The 21072-nt window shown below is 45.0% G+C and overlaps 2 protein-coding genes across 3 annotated transcripts in view; one reads left to right on the top strand and one right to left on the bottom strand.

Moving 5' to 3' along the window:
- LOC789205 (immunoglobulin lambda-1 light chain-like) overlaps positions 1 to 21072 on the bottom strand; it is a 448173-nt gene that overhangs the window by 124104 nt on the left and 302997 nt on the right.
- On the top strand, positions 11759 to 13452 carry ZNF280A (zinc finger protein 280A). Its single transcript, NM_001192483.1, is given in 3 exon segments — positions 11759 to 12438; positions 12441 to 13342; positions 13421 to 13452. Coding segments are annotated over 3 exon segments (1614 nt in total).

Raw genomic sequence — 21072 nt, 5'->3', positions numbered from 1 at the left:
TTACCCACTCCCCGTGCTTCTCATTTCCAGGGCTTCCACCTCCTCACTTATTTCTGAAGCTGTTCAATCTGTCGTCACATACAAGGTGCGTCCTCAGGGCCTGGAACGAACTAAGTGTCCAGGAGCAAGCACTGCTGGAGGGAACCGTCTTCCACGGGACTCTCGCTGCTAACCCCACCCAGGCCCTGGACTCCAGCATTTTCCCCAGTGGATCCAGCAGATGTGAAGCCTCAATCTCGGACCCTGGGCAGTGCCAAGATGGGTTCACTGTGCAAAGTCAGGCCTGGAGTCCTGGGGGATATTCGCCCGCAGACCATCTGGAGCCAATGCCCACCTTCCCACTGCTCAGCCGTATCTGACTCTTTGGGACCCCCTGGACTGTAGCCTGCCAGGCTTCTCTGCCCATGGGATTCTACAGGTGAGAATACTGCAGTGGGTAGCCATCCTCTTTTCCAGGAGATCTTCCCAACCCAGGGATTGAACTTGGGTCTCCTGCATTGCAGGCAGATTCTTTGCCATCTGAGCAGCCAGGGAAGCCTCCAGGTTCTAAGAGACAACCCAACATCCCTGAATCCATTGTCTATATGTGCTTTTATGCCACTAATATCCCCACAGGTTTTATTTTGTTTTTACATTAATAAAAACTTACACAATTATTTATTCAAAGGCTGACGGAAATCCATTCCCAATCGTCAAAAAAAGTCACTTCCGAGTTCAGTATTTCAGTGTTGAGTGTAACTTGGCATTTTTCTCCTTGGTGTGATTCATCTGTAACTTTTTTTTTAAAACCTTAATCCTTAAGTTTTTACCTTAAGCCACATGGTAAAGATAAAATTTCCTCCAAATCCTGGTTCTCTGCCAACCTGGCAGCACTAAGGCTTTTAACTAATTCTCTTTGCCCATCAGAGATCTTTGCTGAGACCAAGTCCTCTAAGATTCAGAGAAGATTTAGCAACTAAACAAAATAACAGCACCCCTTCAGAGTGGAGGGCTCCAACTATACCCCTTTTTGTGATCAAAGGAGCTGGGACCGGTATGGACCACCAAAATTTTGATCTAGGAATGTCCTGGAAATTAGCATCACCTTGATTTGAGCTTCCCTGGTGGCTCAGCTGGTAAAGAATCCACCTGCAATGCAGGAGACTCAGGCTTAGTCCCTGAATCGGGAAGATCCCCTGGAGAAGGGAGTGGCTACCCACTCCAGTATTCTTTCCTGGAGAATTCCATAGAGGAGCCTGTCGGGTTACAGTACATGGAGTCACAATAAATCAGCAGGACTGACTAACACTTTGACTTCACCTTTAATCCTGTGGGTAGGCAGGTGGTGCAAGTCATTGAGTTTTTCAGTGTGTCACGGTCCCTTATGTTTTGGCCCCTCTCTGTCCCACCCTTGATTTAAGCTGCGAAACCATCCTTTTATGATTTCTTACTCAGTGAGTTAGAACTGAGAGCAGAAGCAGCAAGAAGCCAGAAGCTCTGCACTGATTAGGTGAGAATGAAGAAGGAGAGTGAAAGAGCCGGCTTAAAACTAAGTATTAAAAGAATTAAGATCGTGGCCTCTGGCCCCATTACTCCATGGCCAATAGAAGGGGAAAGGGTGGAAGTCCTGACAGATTTCCTCTTCTTGGGATGTGCAATCACTGCAATGGTGATTGCAACTGTGAAATCAAAAGACGGCTGCTTCTTGGCAGGAAAGCTATGACAAACCTAGACAGTGTGTTGCAAAGCAGAGACGTTACTCTGCCGACAAAGGTCTGTATAGTCAGGGCTACGGTCTTCCAAGTGGTCATGTGCGGTTGTGAGAGCTGGACCACAAAGAAGGCAGAGCGCCAAAGAATTGTTCCTTCACGTTGTGGTGCTGGTGAAGACTCCTGAAAGCCCCTTGGACAGCAAGAAAGTCAAACCAGTCAATCTTAAGGGAGATCAACCCTGAATACTTGTTAGAAGGACTGATGCTGAAGCTGAAGGCCCACTCTATTGGTCATGTGATGTGAGCAGCTGACTCACTGGAAAAGTCCCTGATGCTGGGCAGGATTGAGGGCAGAAGGAGAAGAGGGCGACAGAGAATGAGACGGCTGGATGGCATCACCAATGCAATGGACATGAACTTGGGCAAACTTCAGGAGATGGTGAGGGACAGGGAGGTCTGGCGCGCTGCAGTCCGTGGGGTTGAAGATACAACTGGGCAAATTAACAACAACAGTCTCTTGAGATAAAGCTGTTCCAGGGAGAGTAGAAGAGGAAAAGGTTTGTGAGAACAATGGAAGCGCCAAGCTCTCCCCTAGAGACGGAGGAAGTGAGTAGAGGCTGGCCACCTGGATGAGTGCCCTTTTGAAAGGCGTGCCTTCTGGCCACCTTGTAGAGTCCACTTCTCACACAGCCCTGATCTGTAGGTCAGCAGGCACCAGCCTGTGTCCTGAGGGCCTGACCTCCTCCTGGGTACCGGGTTCTCAGTTGGTGTGAGGGGTGGACACTCAGGCTGACCACATGTCACTCCATGGCCACAAGCGCCAGGGAGCTTCCTCCTTGAGCACAGCAATGGACCTGGACTGGAGTTGGCCCTGGGGTTTCCATGGAAGGAAAGGTGGGAAAGGTCATGTCTGTCTTTGTTTTTGTTTCTTAGGCGGCCTGCGAACGCAGCTTGCAGGATCTTAGTTCCCCAACTGAGGATAGAATCCATGCCCTCAGCAGTGAAAGTGCAGAGTCCTAACCACTCCAGGACTACCAGAGAGTTCCCAGTAGGTCATTTCTTGAGCCTGGCAGACGGCCCAGAAGTCTGACATTGGCTGCTGAGAGGCAGCCTTCTATGGGTCAGGCTTTGATGAAGTCACCAAACATTCCTCTCTCGCTGACCTCTGGGAGCCCTGTGACCATGGCCCATATCATAGAAACTTCTGGAGATAGAGAGAACTGAAGGACGACATATCCCCTCCCCACTCGTATTCCTTTCCTGGCTACAGACCCAAATGCCTTCCAATAAATTCATCTGCTCTCAACCCATCTACAGAAAGCATGCTGTCCTTCCTGGAAACCTTCCCTGCAGAAAAGGCTGAACTCATGTCCTCTGCTTCTTCCTAACCTAACATATGAAGGCTTTTCTGTACATCTGGTGATAAGCTTCAGTGTGTTCTGCTGGACAGCTGTGGTTTTTCTTCCTTTTTTTTTTTTTTTGGTAAAACACACTCCCCTTCACATCCAGGATGGTTTGAGCACAGGCCTCGCTCTGTTCTCAAGGTTCTGTCCTTCACAATCTAGGAGAGAAGTAAAAAAAAGTTGGGGCCAGAAAGAGAGTTGGGCGGGGACCTTTAGCAGCTGTGGTCTGCAAGAAGGGGTCCACAGGAACAGGCTGCGTCCTGGAAAATCTGGGCGGGTGGGCATTTGTTGATGGGTGGGAGTCCCCTGGGAGCTGAGTCATCACCTGCATACCCCCTACCTGTCCTTGAGGTGAGCCCTCTCTAGGGACCCCTCATCTAAAGAATGTGTTAAAGTACTAAGGTGGCCACCAGAAATAGCACAGACTTAAACAACAGGAAACGTTTTTCTCCCAGTTCTGGAGGCCAGAAGTCCAGGATCAAGGTGGTGACAGTGTGGTGCCTCCGCAGGTCTCTTTCCTTGATGCGCAGACAGCTGCACTCTCGTGTCCTCCTGTCCCTTTATGCCCACGCATCCTTGATGTCTTGTGTGTCCTAATTTCATCTTTTTTTTTTTTTTCCTGGCGGTGCTGCTTCGCTTCTGGGTCTTAGTTTCCAGACCAGGGATTGAAACTGGGCCCTTGGCAGTGAAAGCTCTGAGCCCTAACCACTGGCCTTGCAGGGAATTCCCCTCTCTCTTTTTATATAGAGAACCATCAGATTGGTCTAGGGCCCACCCTAGTGACCTCGTTTTAACTTAATCACCTCGTTAAAGGTATCTCCAAATACGGTTACATTCCAAAGTGTTGGGGGTTAGGACTTCTACAGATAATTTTAAAAAATTCATTAATTTCTTTGACCGCACCAGGTCTTAGTCGTGGCACGTGGGGTCTTCGGTCTTCCGGGCAGCACGTGGGATCTAGCTCCCTGACCAGGGACTGGGAGTGCAGAGTCTTAGCCACTGGACCATTGTGAAAGTCCCCTCAACATATGGATTTTGCAGGACACAAGGAAGCCCCAAACAGGGTTGATGGTAGGGTGATTTGCCTGGCTACACATTTGCACCCTACCTGCTCCTTAGAAATATCTGAGACCTTTAATAACGTTGACTCCCTGGTCCCATTCCTGGAGATACTGATTCTGGGGGTATGGAGTAAGACCGGCAGAATCAACCAGAACATCAGTACTTTTCAAAAGCTCTCTAGTACTCACTGTTTAATATGGACACCTTAAGTAGCCTGGGAAACACCTGGAGCTTGTGAGAAACTCAGACCCTGAGGCCCCACCCACAGCTGTTGGACGAGAATGTGTTTTTGCACAAGACACGTAGGCAATTCCTTAGATTCACTGAGGGTTAAGAAGCACAGCCCAGGAGATTTGCAAGTGTGGCCCAGACTGAGAAGTTTGGATCCAGATCTCTGGGCTTTGCTTATACCCTAACTTCCTTCAATACGAAGGACATCCAAAAGCCCCAACAGAGGGTGGAGAGGTCCTAGAATCCTGAAGGGTGGTGGGGAGGATGAACTCCCAGCTCAAGCTACAGCATCTGATTGGTTTATTGAATTACCAATAACCTGCTCCTCCCAAGGCAGGCGCTCAGCGTGTCACAGGAAGAAAAAATGAATTCCTGACCCTCGACCCTCAGGGCCTCCTGAAGGAGTAGATTCTGGGGTATTTTAAACATATTCTTGCTGTTGTTTGGGCTCCCCTCGTGGCTCAGCTGGTAAAGAATCTGCCTGCAATGCGGGAGACCTGGGTCTGATCCCTGCGTTGGGAAGATCCCTTGGAGACGGGAAAGGCTACCCACTCCAGTATTCTAGCCTGGAGGACCCTTCTAGTCTCAAAGGGTCGGACACGACTGAGCGACTTTCACTTTCACTGCTGTGGTTTAGTTGCTAAGTTGTGTCTGACTCTTTTGTGACCCCATAGACTGTAGCCTGCCAGGCTCCTCTGTCCATGGGATTTCCCAGGCCAGAATACTGGAGTGGGTTGCCATTTCATCCTCCAGGGGATCTTTCCGACCCAGAGATTGAACCCAGGTCTCCTGCATTAACAGGTGGATTCTTTACCGCTGAGCCACCAGAGATCAATGTTTCCCAAAGTATTGGAGGATTTTACACCCTGGGATACACTTCACTTCAGAATCAAGTGAGGCAAACATTGAACTTTCAGATTCCCAGACCCCCTCCTCTGGCAATTTGAGTTTCTTAGGTGTGATATGCAGCCCTGGAATCTCTGTGTTTAACAATGTCCCAGGTGATTCTGAGATTTGAGCAATCTTTAGAAGCATATGAAAGTGAAAGTGTTAGTCATCCAGTTGTGTTCGACTCTTTGCAAACCCATGGATAGTAGTTCCCCAGGCTCCTCTGTCCATGGAATTCTCCAGGCAAGAATACTGGAGTGGACAGCCATTCCCTTCTCTAGGAGATCTTCCTGACCCAGGGATCAAACCCCGGTCTCCTGTACTGCAGGCAGATTTTTTACTGTCTGAGCCATCAGGGAAGCCTAGAAGCATAAGTAAGTAGTCAAAATTTTCCTTTCTTTCCGCTAAGTTTTTGCAAACATTTTAAAATTGACATCCAAAATGTTTTTGTCACAAGTGCACACACTGCAAAGGAGTAGCTTTTGGCATACAATAAAAACAAACCCTTTAAGTAAATCAAACTAGGAATTCCGTGGCAAACCAGTGGTTAGTGCTCAGTGCTTTCACTCTGGTGACCTGGGTTCAGTCCCTGGTCAGGAAACTAAGATCCTGCAGGAAGTCTCACGGTGTGTCCATAAATAAATAAAACTGTTAATATCATGCTTTCAAATATATCCAGAAGAATGTAAATAGCATAGAGTTTTAAAAAGTATTTATTTTTATTTACTTTTTTGGCTGCCTGGGGTCTTAGTTGTGGCATGCAGGATCCTGCGTTGGTTCTACTGCCCTCTGGCATGTGGCATCTTAGTTCCCCAACCACGGATCAAACCCACGTTCCCTGCGTTGGAAGGCAGACTCTCAACCACTGGACCACCAGGGAAGCCTTGGGTTTTGGTACTCACCGACACTGGAGAAGGACATGGCAACCCACTCCAGTATTTTTGCCTGGAGAATTCCAGGGATAGAGGAGCCTGGCTGGCTACAGTCCATGGGGTCACAAAGAGTCAGACACAACTGAGCGACTAGGCACAGCACTCACCAACAACCGTTTTAAAAGAGTATAGGGGTACTCTTTCTGCCCTCTTCTGATGCCTATGTCAGAAGCTTTCTCTATCTCCTTTATACTTTAATAAAACTTTATTACACAAAAGCTCTGAGCGATCAAGCCTCGTCTCTGGCCCCGGATTGAATTCTTCTCCTCCGGGGGCCAAGAATCCCGGTGTCTTCGTGTGATTCAACAACAACCTTTCAACAATAGCTTTAGAGGTGCAGTTGTGCTTCCAAGTATAAAGACCATCAGTGGTTCCTTGGCATTCCAAATCTCTTCATGTCCCAGCTCCTTCCACGTTCTTACACAGTCTGGAGACTCACTGAACTCCTTACAGTTAGAGGTCTTTTGCAATTAAAGGTCATGGCCCTGGGGCCAGTGTACATGCTGTTGCCTGTCTTCCTCATCACTCACTGGGCAACTGCCACCTCGTTGGCTCTTAGGACTCAACACAGTAGGTACCTCTTCTTGGAACCCTTTCTCAACTGCCTTTATCTGCCTTTTCTCACTCTCCACTCCCACCCAGGCTGAAGTTGAAGCCTGTGTATGACTTTTCATGGTACATATCACATTATATTGAAATCACTCAAGGGTTTGATCTTTTTTCCTCACTGAACTTGAGTTCTTGGAGGCAAGGCAAATTTTTATCTTTGGTGCTTAATTCAGTGCCTGGAAGCTGGTCAAAAATTAAAAAAAAAAAAAATAAAAGAGTATAAAACGAGCTCTTTCTAATGGTCAGGTTTTTTGTTTTTTTTTTTTCTTGCTTCATTGAGATGCAATGGACATATATTGTGTAAATTTAAGGTGAACACATGTTGATTTGATAAGAAAGGTATTTTTGATGTTATATCTGGTTACAGCACTGAAGATCATGTTCATTAGTGAACTTCATTTTTGTTCTAATTCAGTGAGTCTGTTACCTTAGAAGGAATGGAAATACACATATTTCTTCTCTGAAATCCTCGCTCCCCCTAAGGGAGGAGGGCTGTAAAGGCAGTGGGAGGGAAAGCTTGAGATATAATCTAGGTGGTGCAAAGGGGAAGGAGAGAGAAGAAGGGGAGTGAGGGAGGGAGGGAGAAGATGGGGGACCAGGGTGTGACCTGACACCCCTGATGTGGTTTAAGAAAGCATGAGCCCCTGCCTAGAAGAGCTCCTGGGGTTCACAGTGAGGACCCCGGGAATCCAGCGGGTGCTGAGTCTTCAAGTGCAGATCACTTGGGAGTAAGCTTGCTTCCTGCACCCTCACCCTGGCCCCCCACCCCCCAATCCACCCCCCTTGCCCCCAGAAGAGAACAGGGGTTTGCAGTTTGCAGCTGGAGAATTTTCTAGCATTGGAAGAGGACCCCTGCATTTTTAGGTTCCTGACATGAGCCGGAGCTCTGTTGGAATAGCTGTGTGGACCACCTTCCCCTGTCCTTAAGCTGCTGAACCGCAAATAACTAAAGATGCAGATAAACTGGAGATAAGGTGGTGGGCCTCTGGATGCCAGATAGAGGGTAGTGGGGACTCTCACCACACTGAGACCTGGGAAATAGCCCCTGGGAGGGGCCCTGAAGCCCCACCCACATTCTTTCCTCTCTCTAGCAATTTGGTAGAAAGGTTTCTAGTTGAAAGATCCTATGGGGAAAAACTGGTTCAGAAACCTGATTGGAGTCCCGTTTGGATACTGTGGATTGGATTAGAATGGGCTTTAAAAGGCTTGGAATCTCCTGATCCGGCCTCACTGAGAAAAGGCTTTTGGAGAGCCAGGTAGGAGTTCCACGGACACAGGACACAGGACGTGGTGCTGGCATTTCCACAAAAATCTCTCTGGGACGTGGAGACAAAGACACTCCAGCCTCACCCTTAGCTGCACTGAGTCAACTGGACTTCAGGAGCTGGTGAGCCATGGGGTTTGGAATGCTTCATTTTGTTCTCTGCAGCCATGAGTCTGCAAAATTTATCTGTAAAGGGCTAGAGAGTAACCAGGCATTAAGGGCCATGCGGTCTCTGCCATTAGCAGTGTGAAACAGCCTTGCTGCTGCTGCTAAGTCGCTTCAGTCATGTCCGACTCTGGGTGACCCCATAGACGGCAGCCCACCAGGCTCCCCCGTCCCTGGGATTCTCCAGGCAAGACAGCCTTGGGCAGCGGCAAATGATCACGGTTGTTTTCCAATAAAACTTTATTTGTGACACTGAAATTTAGATATCATATAATTTTCACATGTCACAAAATATTCCTTTGCTCCCCCCAAATTAAAAAAAATGTAAAAATATTAAACGTATTTTTAAAAGTTAAAAAAAAACTAAAACATAAAAAGTTAAAAAAACCTAAATTCTTAGCTTGCTTGTTGGGAGAAAAAAACAAACAGGAGGCAAGCCAATTTGTCAATCCCTGTCTAAACCATTTGCCTATGTAATGCAGCTAGCATCCCATTAGTGACTTGTGACATGAATTTAGTAGGCTGGATTCTGCTTATGAAAAATAAAAATTTTTATTAAGTCTCAGATGACATCAGCTGTAAGATGCAACATTATTCCTTTTTTTTTTTTTTGCCACACCCTGTGGCATGTGGGGTATAGATCCCTGACCAGGGATTGAACCCATGCCCCCTGGAGTGGAAGTGAGGAGTCTTAACTACTGGATCACCAGGGAAGTCCCACAGCATTATTTTTCATACCACTATAAACTTTTATATATATTTATATACATGTGTATGCATGTGTGCTCAGTTGCTTCAGTCATGTTTGACTCTTCGCAACCCCATGGACTGTAGCCCACCAGGTTCGTCTGTCCATAGGATTCTTCAAGCAGGAATACTGGAGTGGGTTGCCATGCCCTCCTCCAGGGGGTCTTCCTGACCCAAAGATGGAACATGCGTCTCTTATGTCTTCTGCATTGGCAGGAGCGTCCTTTACCGCTACGGCCACGATTTACACACAGCCAAACAAACTATGATATGCTACTGATGAAATGTGATCTGGTATCAGAAATGGTCAAATGTAAATTTTAGAATGTCCCTTAATGTCAATGAAACATGTTAATGGCATGGAAACTATCAACAAATGTATTATATGGAGAGAAATTGTGTTACAAACCTTTTATTTCAATGACCACCACCGGCCCTGTCAGCATCCTGCTACATACTGGCTGACTTGCTCCCTTGCATGACAGTTTTAAATCATTAAGATTTGGATTTCATTAAATGCTTGGAGAAATCGCTTCTCAGCCTTTTGGCTAAGATCAAGTGTAAGTACCCAGGGAGCCAGGAATTAGTGGGTCGAGCCTGTGGTACAGATAAATGATTGTATTAATCAGTTACTGTTTATTTATGCAGCAGACATGCAGCACTGACAGATGCCACATGTTTTTCTAGAAACAAACATACAGCAGCCCAATAGCTCTGGAGGTGAATATGGCATGTGAGTTGGGGGAGGCTGTGTTTTCTGACACCATGGTCAGGGAAGCCTGGCAGAGAAACTGTGGACCGAGGCAGGTCAGGAGCTGGGTGATGGTACTTGAGACAGCGTCCAAGGCAGGGGGAGCAGCAGAAGTCCTGAGAAGGCCCGGTCCTCTCTCCTTGATACCCTTGGGAGATTGGGTCCCGGAACCCTGCACCCGCAGATACCAAAGTCCATGGGTGCTCAAGTCCCTTATATAAAATTGTGTAGTCTTTGCATGTAACTTAAGGGGATGCTCCTGCATGCTTTCAATCATCTCCACATTCCTTACAATACCTAATACAATGTCGATGCTGTGTAAACAGTTTCAAGTACAGTGTAAATGCTATATATATATAGTTGCCAGCATGAGGCAGGTTCAAGTTTTGCTATTAGAACTTTCTGGAATTTTTTTAAAAAATATTTTTGATCCATGTGTATAGAGTCTGGTGCCTTCTGGACTCACAGAGTGGAGGGAGTGAGGGGCACCCCCAAGGAACAGCTGGGGGCTCTTTTGGACATTTTATGTTGGTCAGCATTTCTGAGTGAGATTGGAGATCTGTAAGCAAAACGGTGCCTACCAGCTCTCCTGTAGAGTTTAACAGGAGCGCTGGGGCCACCAAGGGGAGACAAGGCAAAAGTGGGGGCTGGAGAAGTAAGTTTAAAACTGTCATGTCACTTAACTGAGTCTGAGATGTTTCCTTAGGTATAGAATAAGGGTGTTAATGCTAAGGCGCGTCAGTCGCGTCCGACTCTGTGTGACCCCATAGACGGCAGCCACCAGGCTCCCCCGTCCCTGGGATTCTCCAGGCAAGAACACTGGAGTGGGTTGCCATTTCCTTCTCCAAAGGGTGTTAATAGTTATCTCAATGTTTCAGCCAATGATTAAATCAGGTACTAATTTTGTCTTTTGAAAGAGATATAATCATCACCACTTAACTAAAGAGAATAAGTTCCAAGACCCCCAGTGGACATCTGTAACCTCACATAGCATCAACCCTATATACACAATGTTTTTTCTATACAGACACACCTGTGATGCAGTTTATTTTATAAAAGCACAGTAAGAGATTGGCAACTAATAATAACAGGAAAGTGAAAGCGAAGTCGCTCATTCGTGTCCGACTCTTTGCCACCCCATGGACTGCAGCCTACTACGCTCTTCTGTCCATGGGATTTCCCAGGCAAGAATTCTGGAGTGGGTTGCCATTTCCTTCTGCAGAGGATCTTCCCGACCCAGGGATCGAACCTGGGTCTCCCAAATTGTAGGCATACACTTTACCATCTGAGCCACCAGGGAAGGAGTAATAATAACATAGAAAAATTATAACAATATACTTTTATAAAAGTTTTGTGAATGTAGTCTCTATGTAAAATATATTACTGTACTAATTTAGTGATTTTTTTTTCACCCTAACTAAGCACTTACTATGTTCTGTGGCCATACCTTTTGCAGTTTGAGGTCTGACAGCAAAACTAACCCAGATTTCTTTTCTCTTCCTCACATTCACCACAGATCTTAGCAACCTCAGCATACAGTTTTTTCTCTTTTTATATTAAATTGAGAACTTCAATCTTTTCACTTAAAGGAAGCACTTAATGGATTCTTTCTGGCATATCTAAATGGGCAGCATCACTCCACTTATGCTTTGGGGCTGTTATTGAGTAAAATAAGGGTGACTTGGTCACAAGCCCTGTGACGTCTCAACAGTCATTGTGGTAACTGAGTGGCAAACGGGTGAGATGTGCAGGACTAAGGAACGATTCACATTCTGGGCAGGAGGAAGCAGGATGGCATGAGATTCCAATCACACTCCTCAGAATGACATGCAATTTAACACTTGTGAGTTATTTATTTCTGGACTTTTCCATTTAGTATTTTCGGTGAACAACTGAGGGTTAACGGAAACCACAGAGAGTGACACCTGAGATCAGGGGAGATGACCTTGTCCTGTGGTTGCCTTTAGGTGGAAAAAACACTAGAAGGGGCCACTTGAAGCCAAAAGTGATTGTAAAATGGCCCATCTCTTCCCGTGTGAGGAAGCACAAGCACGACCACAACCCGAGAAAAAGACCGCAGGGTCCAAATCCAGAGATGAGGACGATGGCGATGCTGAGGTCATCTTTGTTGGAGTGCAGCACGTCAGTGAGGATGCTGAAACCCTCTTTGTCAGAGGGATTTCAAGTTCAAAGCCAGTCATTTCTAACATTTTGAATGGAGTGACCAGGGACTCATCTTCAAGAAGAAAGAAGGGCCACGTGGGTCCAGATCCCTCCTGCACGTCGCAGCCTGCAAATCTCAGGACCCCAGCATCAGAGCCAGCGGCCATCTCCCCAGCTTCTCAGTCTGAATGGGGAGGAAGAGACAATCCTATTATTTTTGAGCCTTCATCTAAACCTGATTATAAAACGAGCTCTCTGCAAGCCATGCTTCACAATTCAGAATTGCTCTCTCCGCGGTCTCACTGTCTATCTGGAGCTGTTCTCTCATTAGGAGTCAAGGATGAAAGTCCTCTTAATTCAAAGCGATGTCCTACTTCAGATGTAAATTTTAACAGTGGGAATCCCAAAAGACCCAAACTTAGCGATGGAATCCCAGGGGGACCTGCCTCCACCATGCCCTCTCCAGGTATCTCTCCTACAAAGGACACGATTATGACCTTGGAAGATCTCCTGACCTCACCGAGCCATGTTCATGCGGGGCATCACTTTCACGGACTCACGCAAATAACCAGGCATGCTTCAGTCTTATGGATCCAGACAGAACATGTAGTTTGGAAGGGCTGGAGAAAACAGACTTTTTGACTCTAGCAAGTCAGAGCAAGACTGTTGATCCCATGAAAGGAAATCTGATCATGTTACTTGATGACTTTTACTATGGACAGCATACAGGAGATAGGCAGCCAGAACAGAAGACTTACACAGCCTTTAAATGCCTCAGCTGCTTGAGAGTTCTAAAAAATGTCAAGTTTATGACCCACGTGAGGAACCACCTGGAGCTTGAGAGGCAGAAGGGTGACGGCTGGGAAATCCACACCGCCTGCCAGCACTGCCGCCGCCAGTTCCCCACCCCGTTCCAGCTGCAGTGTCACATTGAAAGTGTCCACGCTTCCCGGGAGCCCTCCGCGGTCTGTAAAATCTGTGAATTGTCCTTCGAAACAGATCAGGTTCTCTTACAGCACATGAAGGACAGTCACAAACCTGGCGAAATGCCCTACGTGTGCCACGTTTGCAATTACAGATCGTCAGCCTTTGCCGACGTAGAGGCGCATTTTAGAACGTGTCATGGAAACACGAACAATTTGCTCTGTCTGCTTTGCCTCAGAATTTTCAAACTGGCGACATCCTTCGTAAATCATGCTTGGAGGCACTGGAACAAGAGGGTCTTTCCATGTTCCAGGTGCCGGCTACAGTTTTTGAACCTGAAGGAGAAGACAGAGCACCAAACCAAGCATCACCAGTCATTCAAAATGCCAGAGCAATTGCAAGGGTTGCCTCCTGAAACAGAGGTCATGATTCGAACTTCAGTTCAGCTGGGACTGAGAGAGACAGCATCCATCATTGTGAGGAACACTGACGCCCAAGTGCCACCCAGAAAAACTACACAGAAGATGACTATGAACACAAAATATTCCAGACGTGTTGCAGCAAGGGATCTGGCTAAAAATTATGTTCTACCCACCTCCAGAAATTCAGAAAAGCCCTGTTGAGGTTCAGCCAGCTGTACATAAAGACCCTGCCTGGCTTTTGTTGTTCAGTTACTCAGTCGTGTCTGACTCCCTGTGACCCTATGAACTTCAGTACGCCAGGCTTCCCTGTCCATCACCATCTCCCAAAGCTTGCTCAAACTCATTCTATCGGGTTGCTGATGCCATCCAACCATCTCGTCCTCTGTCACCCCTTCTGCTCCTGCTTCAATATTTCCCAGCATCAGGGTTTTTTCCAATGAGTTGACTCTTCCCATCAGGTGGCCAAAGTATTGGAGCTTCAGCATCAGTTCTTCCACTGAATATTCAGGGTTGATTTCCCTTAGGATTGACTGGCTGGATCTCCTTGCAGTCCAAGGGACTCTTGAGAGTGTTCTCCATTCTCCAGCACCACAATTCGAAAAGATCAATTCTTCAGCACTCAGCCTTCTTTATGGTCCAGCTCTTCCATCTGTATCTGACTCCTGGGAAAACCATAGCTTTGACTTTATGGACATTTGTTGGCAAAGTAATGTCTCTGTCTTTTAATATGCTGTCTAGGTTTGTCACAGCTTTTCTTCCAAGGAGTGAGCGCCTTTTACTTTCATGGCCTCTGTAACCATCCACAGTTATTTTGGAGCCAAGAAAATAAACTCTGCCTTTACTGTACCTGAAATTGTACTTGCTTCATCTCTCTACCATCAAGTAGCTTTGAAATCTCCATGTTCCTTCCTGGCCACTCTCTGCTCCCCTAAGTAACCACTTGTGTGACCTCTAGCACCAGGGATTCAGTTTTCTTTGTTTTAAACTTTAAATAAATAGAATCACACAATACAGTTTCTCTTCCCCTGCTCTTGGTTTTCTTTTAAATAAGTGAGATGCATTCTTACTGTGTGTAGCTCTGGAACATTTGTTTTCATTGCTGGGTAGAATTCCCCTGGGTGAATGGGCATAGTCTTATATGTCCATTTTACTGTGCCTGACATTTGAGGCTCTTATTTTGCCTTTTTGAATAAGCTGCCTATGAACCTGTGTGTGTCTTTCATACTAATTTCTCTAGGACAGCTATATCTGTATGTCTAGACATGAGATTTTCTGATAATGCATGTGGCAATGGTTTAGTTGCTAAGTGGTATTTGACTCTTGCAACCCCATAGACTCTACCCCACCAGGCTCCACTGTCCATGGGATTTCCCAGGCAAGAATACCACAACGGGTTGGCATTTCTTTCTCCAGGGGGTTTTCCTGACCCAGGATTCAAACCTGGGTCTCCTGCATTGCAGGCAGATTTGTTACTGACTGACCCATTCTAGTATGCAGGTACAGTCAAGTGCTTTTTCAAACTGATTGAAGCAATGTGTGTTTCCACTAACAGTACTGGCATTTCCATTTCTACCGAACACTTGGCACTGTGAGTCTGTTTCATCGTATAACTGAGCAGGACCCTGCAGGGCTTTCCCAGGGACAGACCACCCACCGCCCACCCCCCACCAATGTATCCTGTCTCTTATTGGTAGGAAAACTTTAGGTCCTAGACCTTCCATGAGTTTCCAAGAACAAATTTAATTAGAAGTGAAAAACTGCAGAAACAAGAAAAAAACCAAGCAAGACAAACAATAATTTGTTGTTGGGCAGTCGTGTTCACTCTTTGCCACCCGATGGACTGCAGCACACCAGACTTCTCTGTCCTTCACCATCTCCTGGAGCTTGCTCAAGCTCAAGTCCATTGAGTCTGTGATGCCATCCAACCATCTCATTCTCTGTCATCCCCTCCTCCTCCTGCCTTCAATCTTTTCCAGCATAATGAGTCGGCTCTTTCCATAAGGTGGCCAAAGCATTGGAGCTTCACTTTCAGCATCAGTCCTTCCAGTGAATATTCAGAGTTGATTTCCTGTAGGACTGACTGGCTTGATCTCCCTGCAGTCCAAGGGACTCTCAAGAGTCTTCTCCAACACCACAGTGCAAAAGCATCAATTCTTTGGTGCGCAGCCTTCTTTATGGTCCAACTCTCACATCCATACATGATTAGTGGAAGAACCATAGCCTTGACTACACGGACCTTTGTTGGCAAAGTAATGTCTCTGCTTTTTAATATGCCGTCTAGGTTTGTCACAGCTTTTCTTTCAAGGAGCAAGTATCTTTTAATTTCGTGGCTGCAGTCACCATCTGCAGTGATTTTGGAGCTCAAGAAAATAAAGTCTGTCACTGTTTCTATTGTTTCCTCATCTATTTGCCATGAAGCGATGAGACCTTTGACTGTGTGGACAACAACAGACTAGATAATTCTGAAAGAGATGGGAATACCAGACCACCTGACCTGCCTCTTGAGAAATCTGTATTCAGGTCAAGAAGCAACAGTTAGAACTGGACATGGAACAACAGACTGGTTCCAAACAGGGAAAGGAGTATGTCAAGATTGTATATTGTCACCCTGCTTGTTTAACTTATATGCAGACTACATCATGAAAAACGCTGGGCTGGATGAAGCACAATCTGGAATCAAGGTTCCTGGGAGAACTATCAACAACCTCAGATATGCAGATCAGTTCAATTCATTTCAGTCGCTCAGTCGTGTCCAACTCTTTGCGACCCCATGAATTGCACCACGACAGGCCTCCCTGGCCATCACCAACTCCCGGAGTTCTCTCACACTCATGTCCATATAGTCGGTGATGCCATCCAGCCATCTCATCCTCTGTCGTCCCCTTCTCCTCCTGCTCCCAATCCCTCCCAGCATCAGAGTCCTTTCCAATGAGTCAACTCTTCGCACGGGGTGGCCAAAGTACTGGAGTTTCAGCTTTAGCATCAGTCCTTCCAAAGAACACCCAGGACTGATCTCCTTTAGAATGGACTGGTTGGATCTCCTTGAAGTCCAAAGGAGTCTTGGACTCAAGAGTCTTCTCAAGAGTCTTTTCCAACACCACAGTTCAAAAGCATCAATTCTTCAGCGCTCAGCTTTCTTCACAGTCTAACTCTCACATCCATACATGACCACTGGAAAAACCATAGCCTTGACTAGACGGACCTTTGTTGGCAAAGTAATGTCTCTGCTTTTGAATATGCTATCTAGGTTGGTCATAACTTTCCTTCCAAGGAGTAAGCGTCTTTTAATTTCATGGCTGCAGTCACCATCTGCAGTGATTTTGGAGCCCAGAAAAATAAAGTTTGCCACTGTTTCCACTGTTTACGCATCTGTTTGCCATGAAGAGATGGGACCGGATGCCATGATCTTTGTTTTCTGAATGTTGAGCTTTAAGCCAACTTTTTCACTCTCCAATTTCACCTTCATCAAGAGGCTTTTTAGTTCCTCTTCACTTTTTGCCATAAGGGTGGTGTCATCTGCATATCTGAGGTTATTGATATTTCTCCTGGCAATCTTGATTCCAGCTTGTGCTTCTTCCAGCCCAGCATTTCTCATGATGTACTCTGCATATAAGTTAAATAAGCAGGGTAACAATATACAGCCTTGACGTATTTCTTTTCTTATTTGGAACCAGTCTGTTGTTCCATGTCCAGTTCTAACTGTTGCTTCCTGACCTGCATACAGATTTCTCAAGAGGCAGGTCAGGAGGTCTGGTATTCCCATCTCTTTCAGAATTGTCCACAGTTTATTGTGAGCCACACAGTCAAAGGCTTAGGCATAGTCAATAAAGCAGAAATAGATGTTTTTCTGGAACTCTCTTGCTTTTTCCATGATCCAGCGGATGTTGGCAATTTGATCTCTGGTTCCTCTGCCTTTTCTAAAACCAGCTTGAACATCAGGAAGTTCACGGTTCACGTATTGCTGAAGCCTGGCTTGGAGAATTTTGAGCATTACTTTGCTAGCGTGTGAGATGAGTGCAATTGTGCAGTAGTTTGAGCATTCTTTGGCATTGCCTTTCTTTGGGACTGGAATGAAAACTGGCCTTTTCCAGTCCTGTGGCCATTGTTGAGTTTTCCAAATTTGCTGGCACATTGAGTGCAGCACTTTCACAGCATCATCTTTCAGGATTTGAAATAGGGCAACTGGAATTCCATCACCTCCACAAGCTTTGTTCGTAGTGATGCTTTCTAAGGCCCACTTGACTTCACATTCCAGGATGTCTGGCTCTAGGTGAGTGATCATATCATCGTTATTATCTGGGTCATGAAGATGGGTCTTTTCTGTACAGTTCTTCTGTGTATTCTTGCCACCTCTTCTTGATATCTTCTGCTTCTGTTAGGTCCATACCATTTCTGTCCTTTATCGAGCCCATCTTTGCATGAAATGTCCCCTTGGTATGTCTAATTTTCTTGAAGACATCTCTAGTCTTTCTCATTCTGTTGTTTTCCTCTGTTTCTTTGCATTGATCACTGAGGAAGGCTTTCTTATCTCTCCTTGCTATTCTTTGGAACTCTGCATTTGGATGCTTATATCTTTCCTTTTCTCCTTTGCTTTTCACTTTTCTTCTGACAGCTATTTGTAAGGCGTCCCCAGACAGCCATTTTGCTTTTTTGCATTTCTTTTCCATGGGGATGGTCTTGATCCCTGTCTCCTGTACAATATCACGAACCTCCGCCCATAGTTCATCAGGCACTCTATCTATCAGATCTAGTCCCTTAAATCTATTTCTCACTTCCACTGTATAATCATAAGGGATTTGATTTAGGTCATACCTGAATGGTTTAGTGGGTTTTCCTACTTTCTTCCATTTAAGTCTGAATTTGGCAATAAGGAGTTCATGATCTGAGCCACAGTCAGCTCCTGCTCTTGTTTTTGCTGATTGTATAGAGCTTCTCCATCTTTGGCTGCAAAGAATATAATCAATCTGATTTTGGTGTTGACCATCTGGTGATGTCCATGTGTAGAGTCTTCTCTTGTGTTGTTGGAAGAGGGTGTTTGCTATGACCAGTGCATTTTCTTGGCAAAACTCTCTTAGCCTTTGCCCTGGTTAATTCCATATTCCAAGGCCAAATTTGCCTGTTACCCCAGGTGTTTCTTGACTTCCTACTTTTGCATTTCAGTCTCCTAAGATATGCAGATGATACCACCCTAATGGCAGAAAATGAAGAGCCTCTTGATGAGGGCGAAAGAGGAGAGTGAAAAGGCTGGCTTAAAACTCAGCATTCAAAAAATGAAGATCACGACATCTGGTCCCATCACTTAATGGGAAACAAATGAGAAAAAATGAAAACAACAGCAGATTTTATTTTCCTGGGCTCCAAAATCACTGTGGACGGTGAATGTAGCCACAAAATTAAAAGAAGTGTGCTCCTTGGAAGAAAAGCTATGACAAACCTAGAGAGCATAAAAAAAAAGCTAAGGCATCACTCTGCTGACCAAAGTTCTTATAGTCAAAGCTATGGTGGCTCAGACAGTAAGGAATTCACTGCTATGTGGGAGACCTGGGTTCGATCATGGGAAGCACATCCCTGTAGTCCAGTGGTAAGACTTGTGCTCCCAAATTAGGGAGTCCTAGTTCATTCCTGGTTGGGGTATTAGATCCCACATACTGCAACTAAAAATACCACATGTGACAATTAAAAATCCTGCATCCCACATGCTACAATGAAGACTGAAGAGCCCTTATGCTGCAACTAAGACCAAGCACAGCCAAGTAAATGAATAAATATTTGAAAGAAAGAAAGAAAAAGATACGAGAATTCCCTGGTGGTTCAGCGGTTAGGACTTGATGCTTTCACTGCCAATGGCCAGGGTTCAACACCCTGGTTGTGGAACTAAGATCCCACAGGTTCCGTGGCATGGCCAAACAAAAACCCAGAAAGACAAATGAGGAGGAAAGAACTTCCAAAGTTTGAAAACGAAGCAATATAACTGCAAACAGGCTGAGGATAGAGTCAGGATTGCCCCGAACCCAAAGTGCAAAAGTGGCACCTCTGTGATTCACAAGCCTTTTTAATGCTGTGGTTTAGGCTCCTCCTACTCCTGCTTCTGAACCTAAATAACTTGTAGGTCTTAAGAGAAAGTGCTATGGAAAAAAGAAAATACTTGAACTGAATGATATTGAAAATAGCAAATTTTTTGAGACAGAGCTAAAACAGTTTCATGTTAAAGTGCATTACGTTTGAAAAGAAGAAAGGCTGGCAAAACAATGATCTAAGTCAGTGGTATTCATGGAAGTTTCTGCCACAATAGAAATGTTTAAAATCATTGTTACATGTATTCCCTAATAAGGACGACCAGCTTTTCACATATATAAATGCATATTTTTCTCTTCTGTGAGGTGACCTGTTTATATCCTTTATCTGTTTTTTTAGATGGAGTGTTCATCTTGTAGGAATTTTTTTTTTTTGGCCTTGCTGTGAGGCTTAAGGGATCTTAGATCTTCAACCAGGGATGGAATCTCTGCCCCCCTGGAGTGGAAGCACAAAGCCCTAACTACCAGATCACTAGGGAAATCTCAATGAAAATGTTTTCTATCTCCTTGTCTAATATGCCACTTCAGAGATGTTAAAATGTAGCTAGTGTGACTGAGGTATTAAATCTTTGCATGTGCTCAGTCGCTTCAGTCCTGTCCAACTCTTTGCGACCCCACGGACTGTAGCCTGCCAGGCTCCTCTGTCCATGGGATTCTCCAGACAACGATACTGGAGTGGGTTGCCATTTCCCTTTCCAGGGGATCTTCCCGACCCAGGGATTGAACCCATGTCTTTTATGTCTCCTGCATTGGCAGGCAGGTTCTTTACCACTAGCACCACCTTGGGAAACCTATTAAATCTTTAATTTAATTTAATTAATTTACAGTTAAAAGATATGGCTAGAAGAATCAGATCTTACTTATAAATGAGTTTCAATTAATTTGTATATTCAGTAATTTGTGTATCTCTTAGATATTTTCCTCAAGATGAGAGTCCATGCCCCTCCCTAAGTGTAGGCTGGGTTTAGTGACTTGTTTGCAAAGAACAGAATATGTCAGGGGGAAGGAGATAACTTTATAGCAGAGGAACTAGTGGTAAGTCATATTGATAGTATGGATCCTTGATGGGAAGTGATGAGAAAGATATATTGCCTTGCAGGTATAGTTCTAAAAATATGTAAACCCCAGTGCAACCAGGAGAAACATACCAAACCCATATTGAGAGTCATTCTGCAAAATACCTGTTTCTGAAGGACTCATGAAAATTGTCAAAACTCATGAAAAGCAAGGAAAGTTTAAGAAACTGCTATAGACCAGAGTAAGCTAAGGAGGTATCTGTAGCTGTTCAGTATATATCCTCATGCAATTCGGTATCCTATATGGGAATATGAAACTGGAAAAGAACATTTGTGGAAAAACTGGTAAAATTTAAATAAAACCTGGAACTTAGTTAAAGGTACCCTACTGAAAGATGCTGGAATAATTGTAAGGCTTAAAGGAGGTCATTTCACATATATACATTTTAGACATTGCAAGTATTTTCTCTACATCACACCCACTTCATTTTGACTTCACTGGAATGGAAATCTAAGGTATGGTATACTTAACTGAATGGAAATCTTCAAATACAAAGGATCAATAATATTTAGACTGTGTGATCTGACCATAATGCAATAATGAGGAATTGACAAAAAAATCTTTTAAAATGCCATTCATTTGGAAAATATCAATAAATATATTAATACATAATATATATCTCCATGGAATTTTCAGGCAAGACTACTGGAGCAGATTGCCATTATTTTCT

This window comes from Bos taurus, chromosome 17 (assembly GCF_002263795.3).
Source record: "Bos taurus isolate L1 Dominette 01449 registration number 42190680 breed Hereford chromosome 17, ARS-UCD2.0, whole genome shotgun sequence".
NCBI lineage: Eukaryota > Metazoa > Chordata > Mammalia > Artiodactyla > Bovidae > Bos > Bos taurus.
Note: the sequence above shows the minus strand (reverse complement) of the source record. Positions and strands in the feature narration are given on the sequence as shown.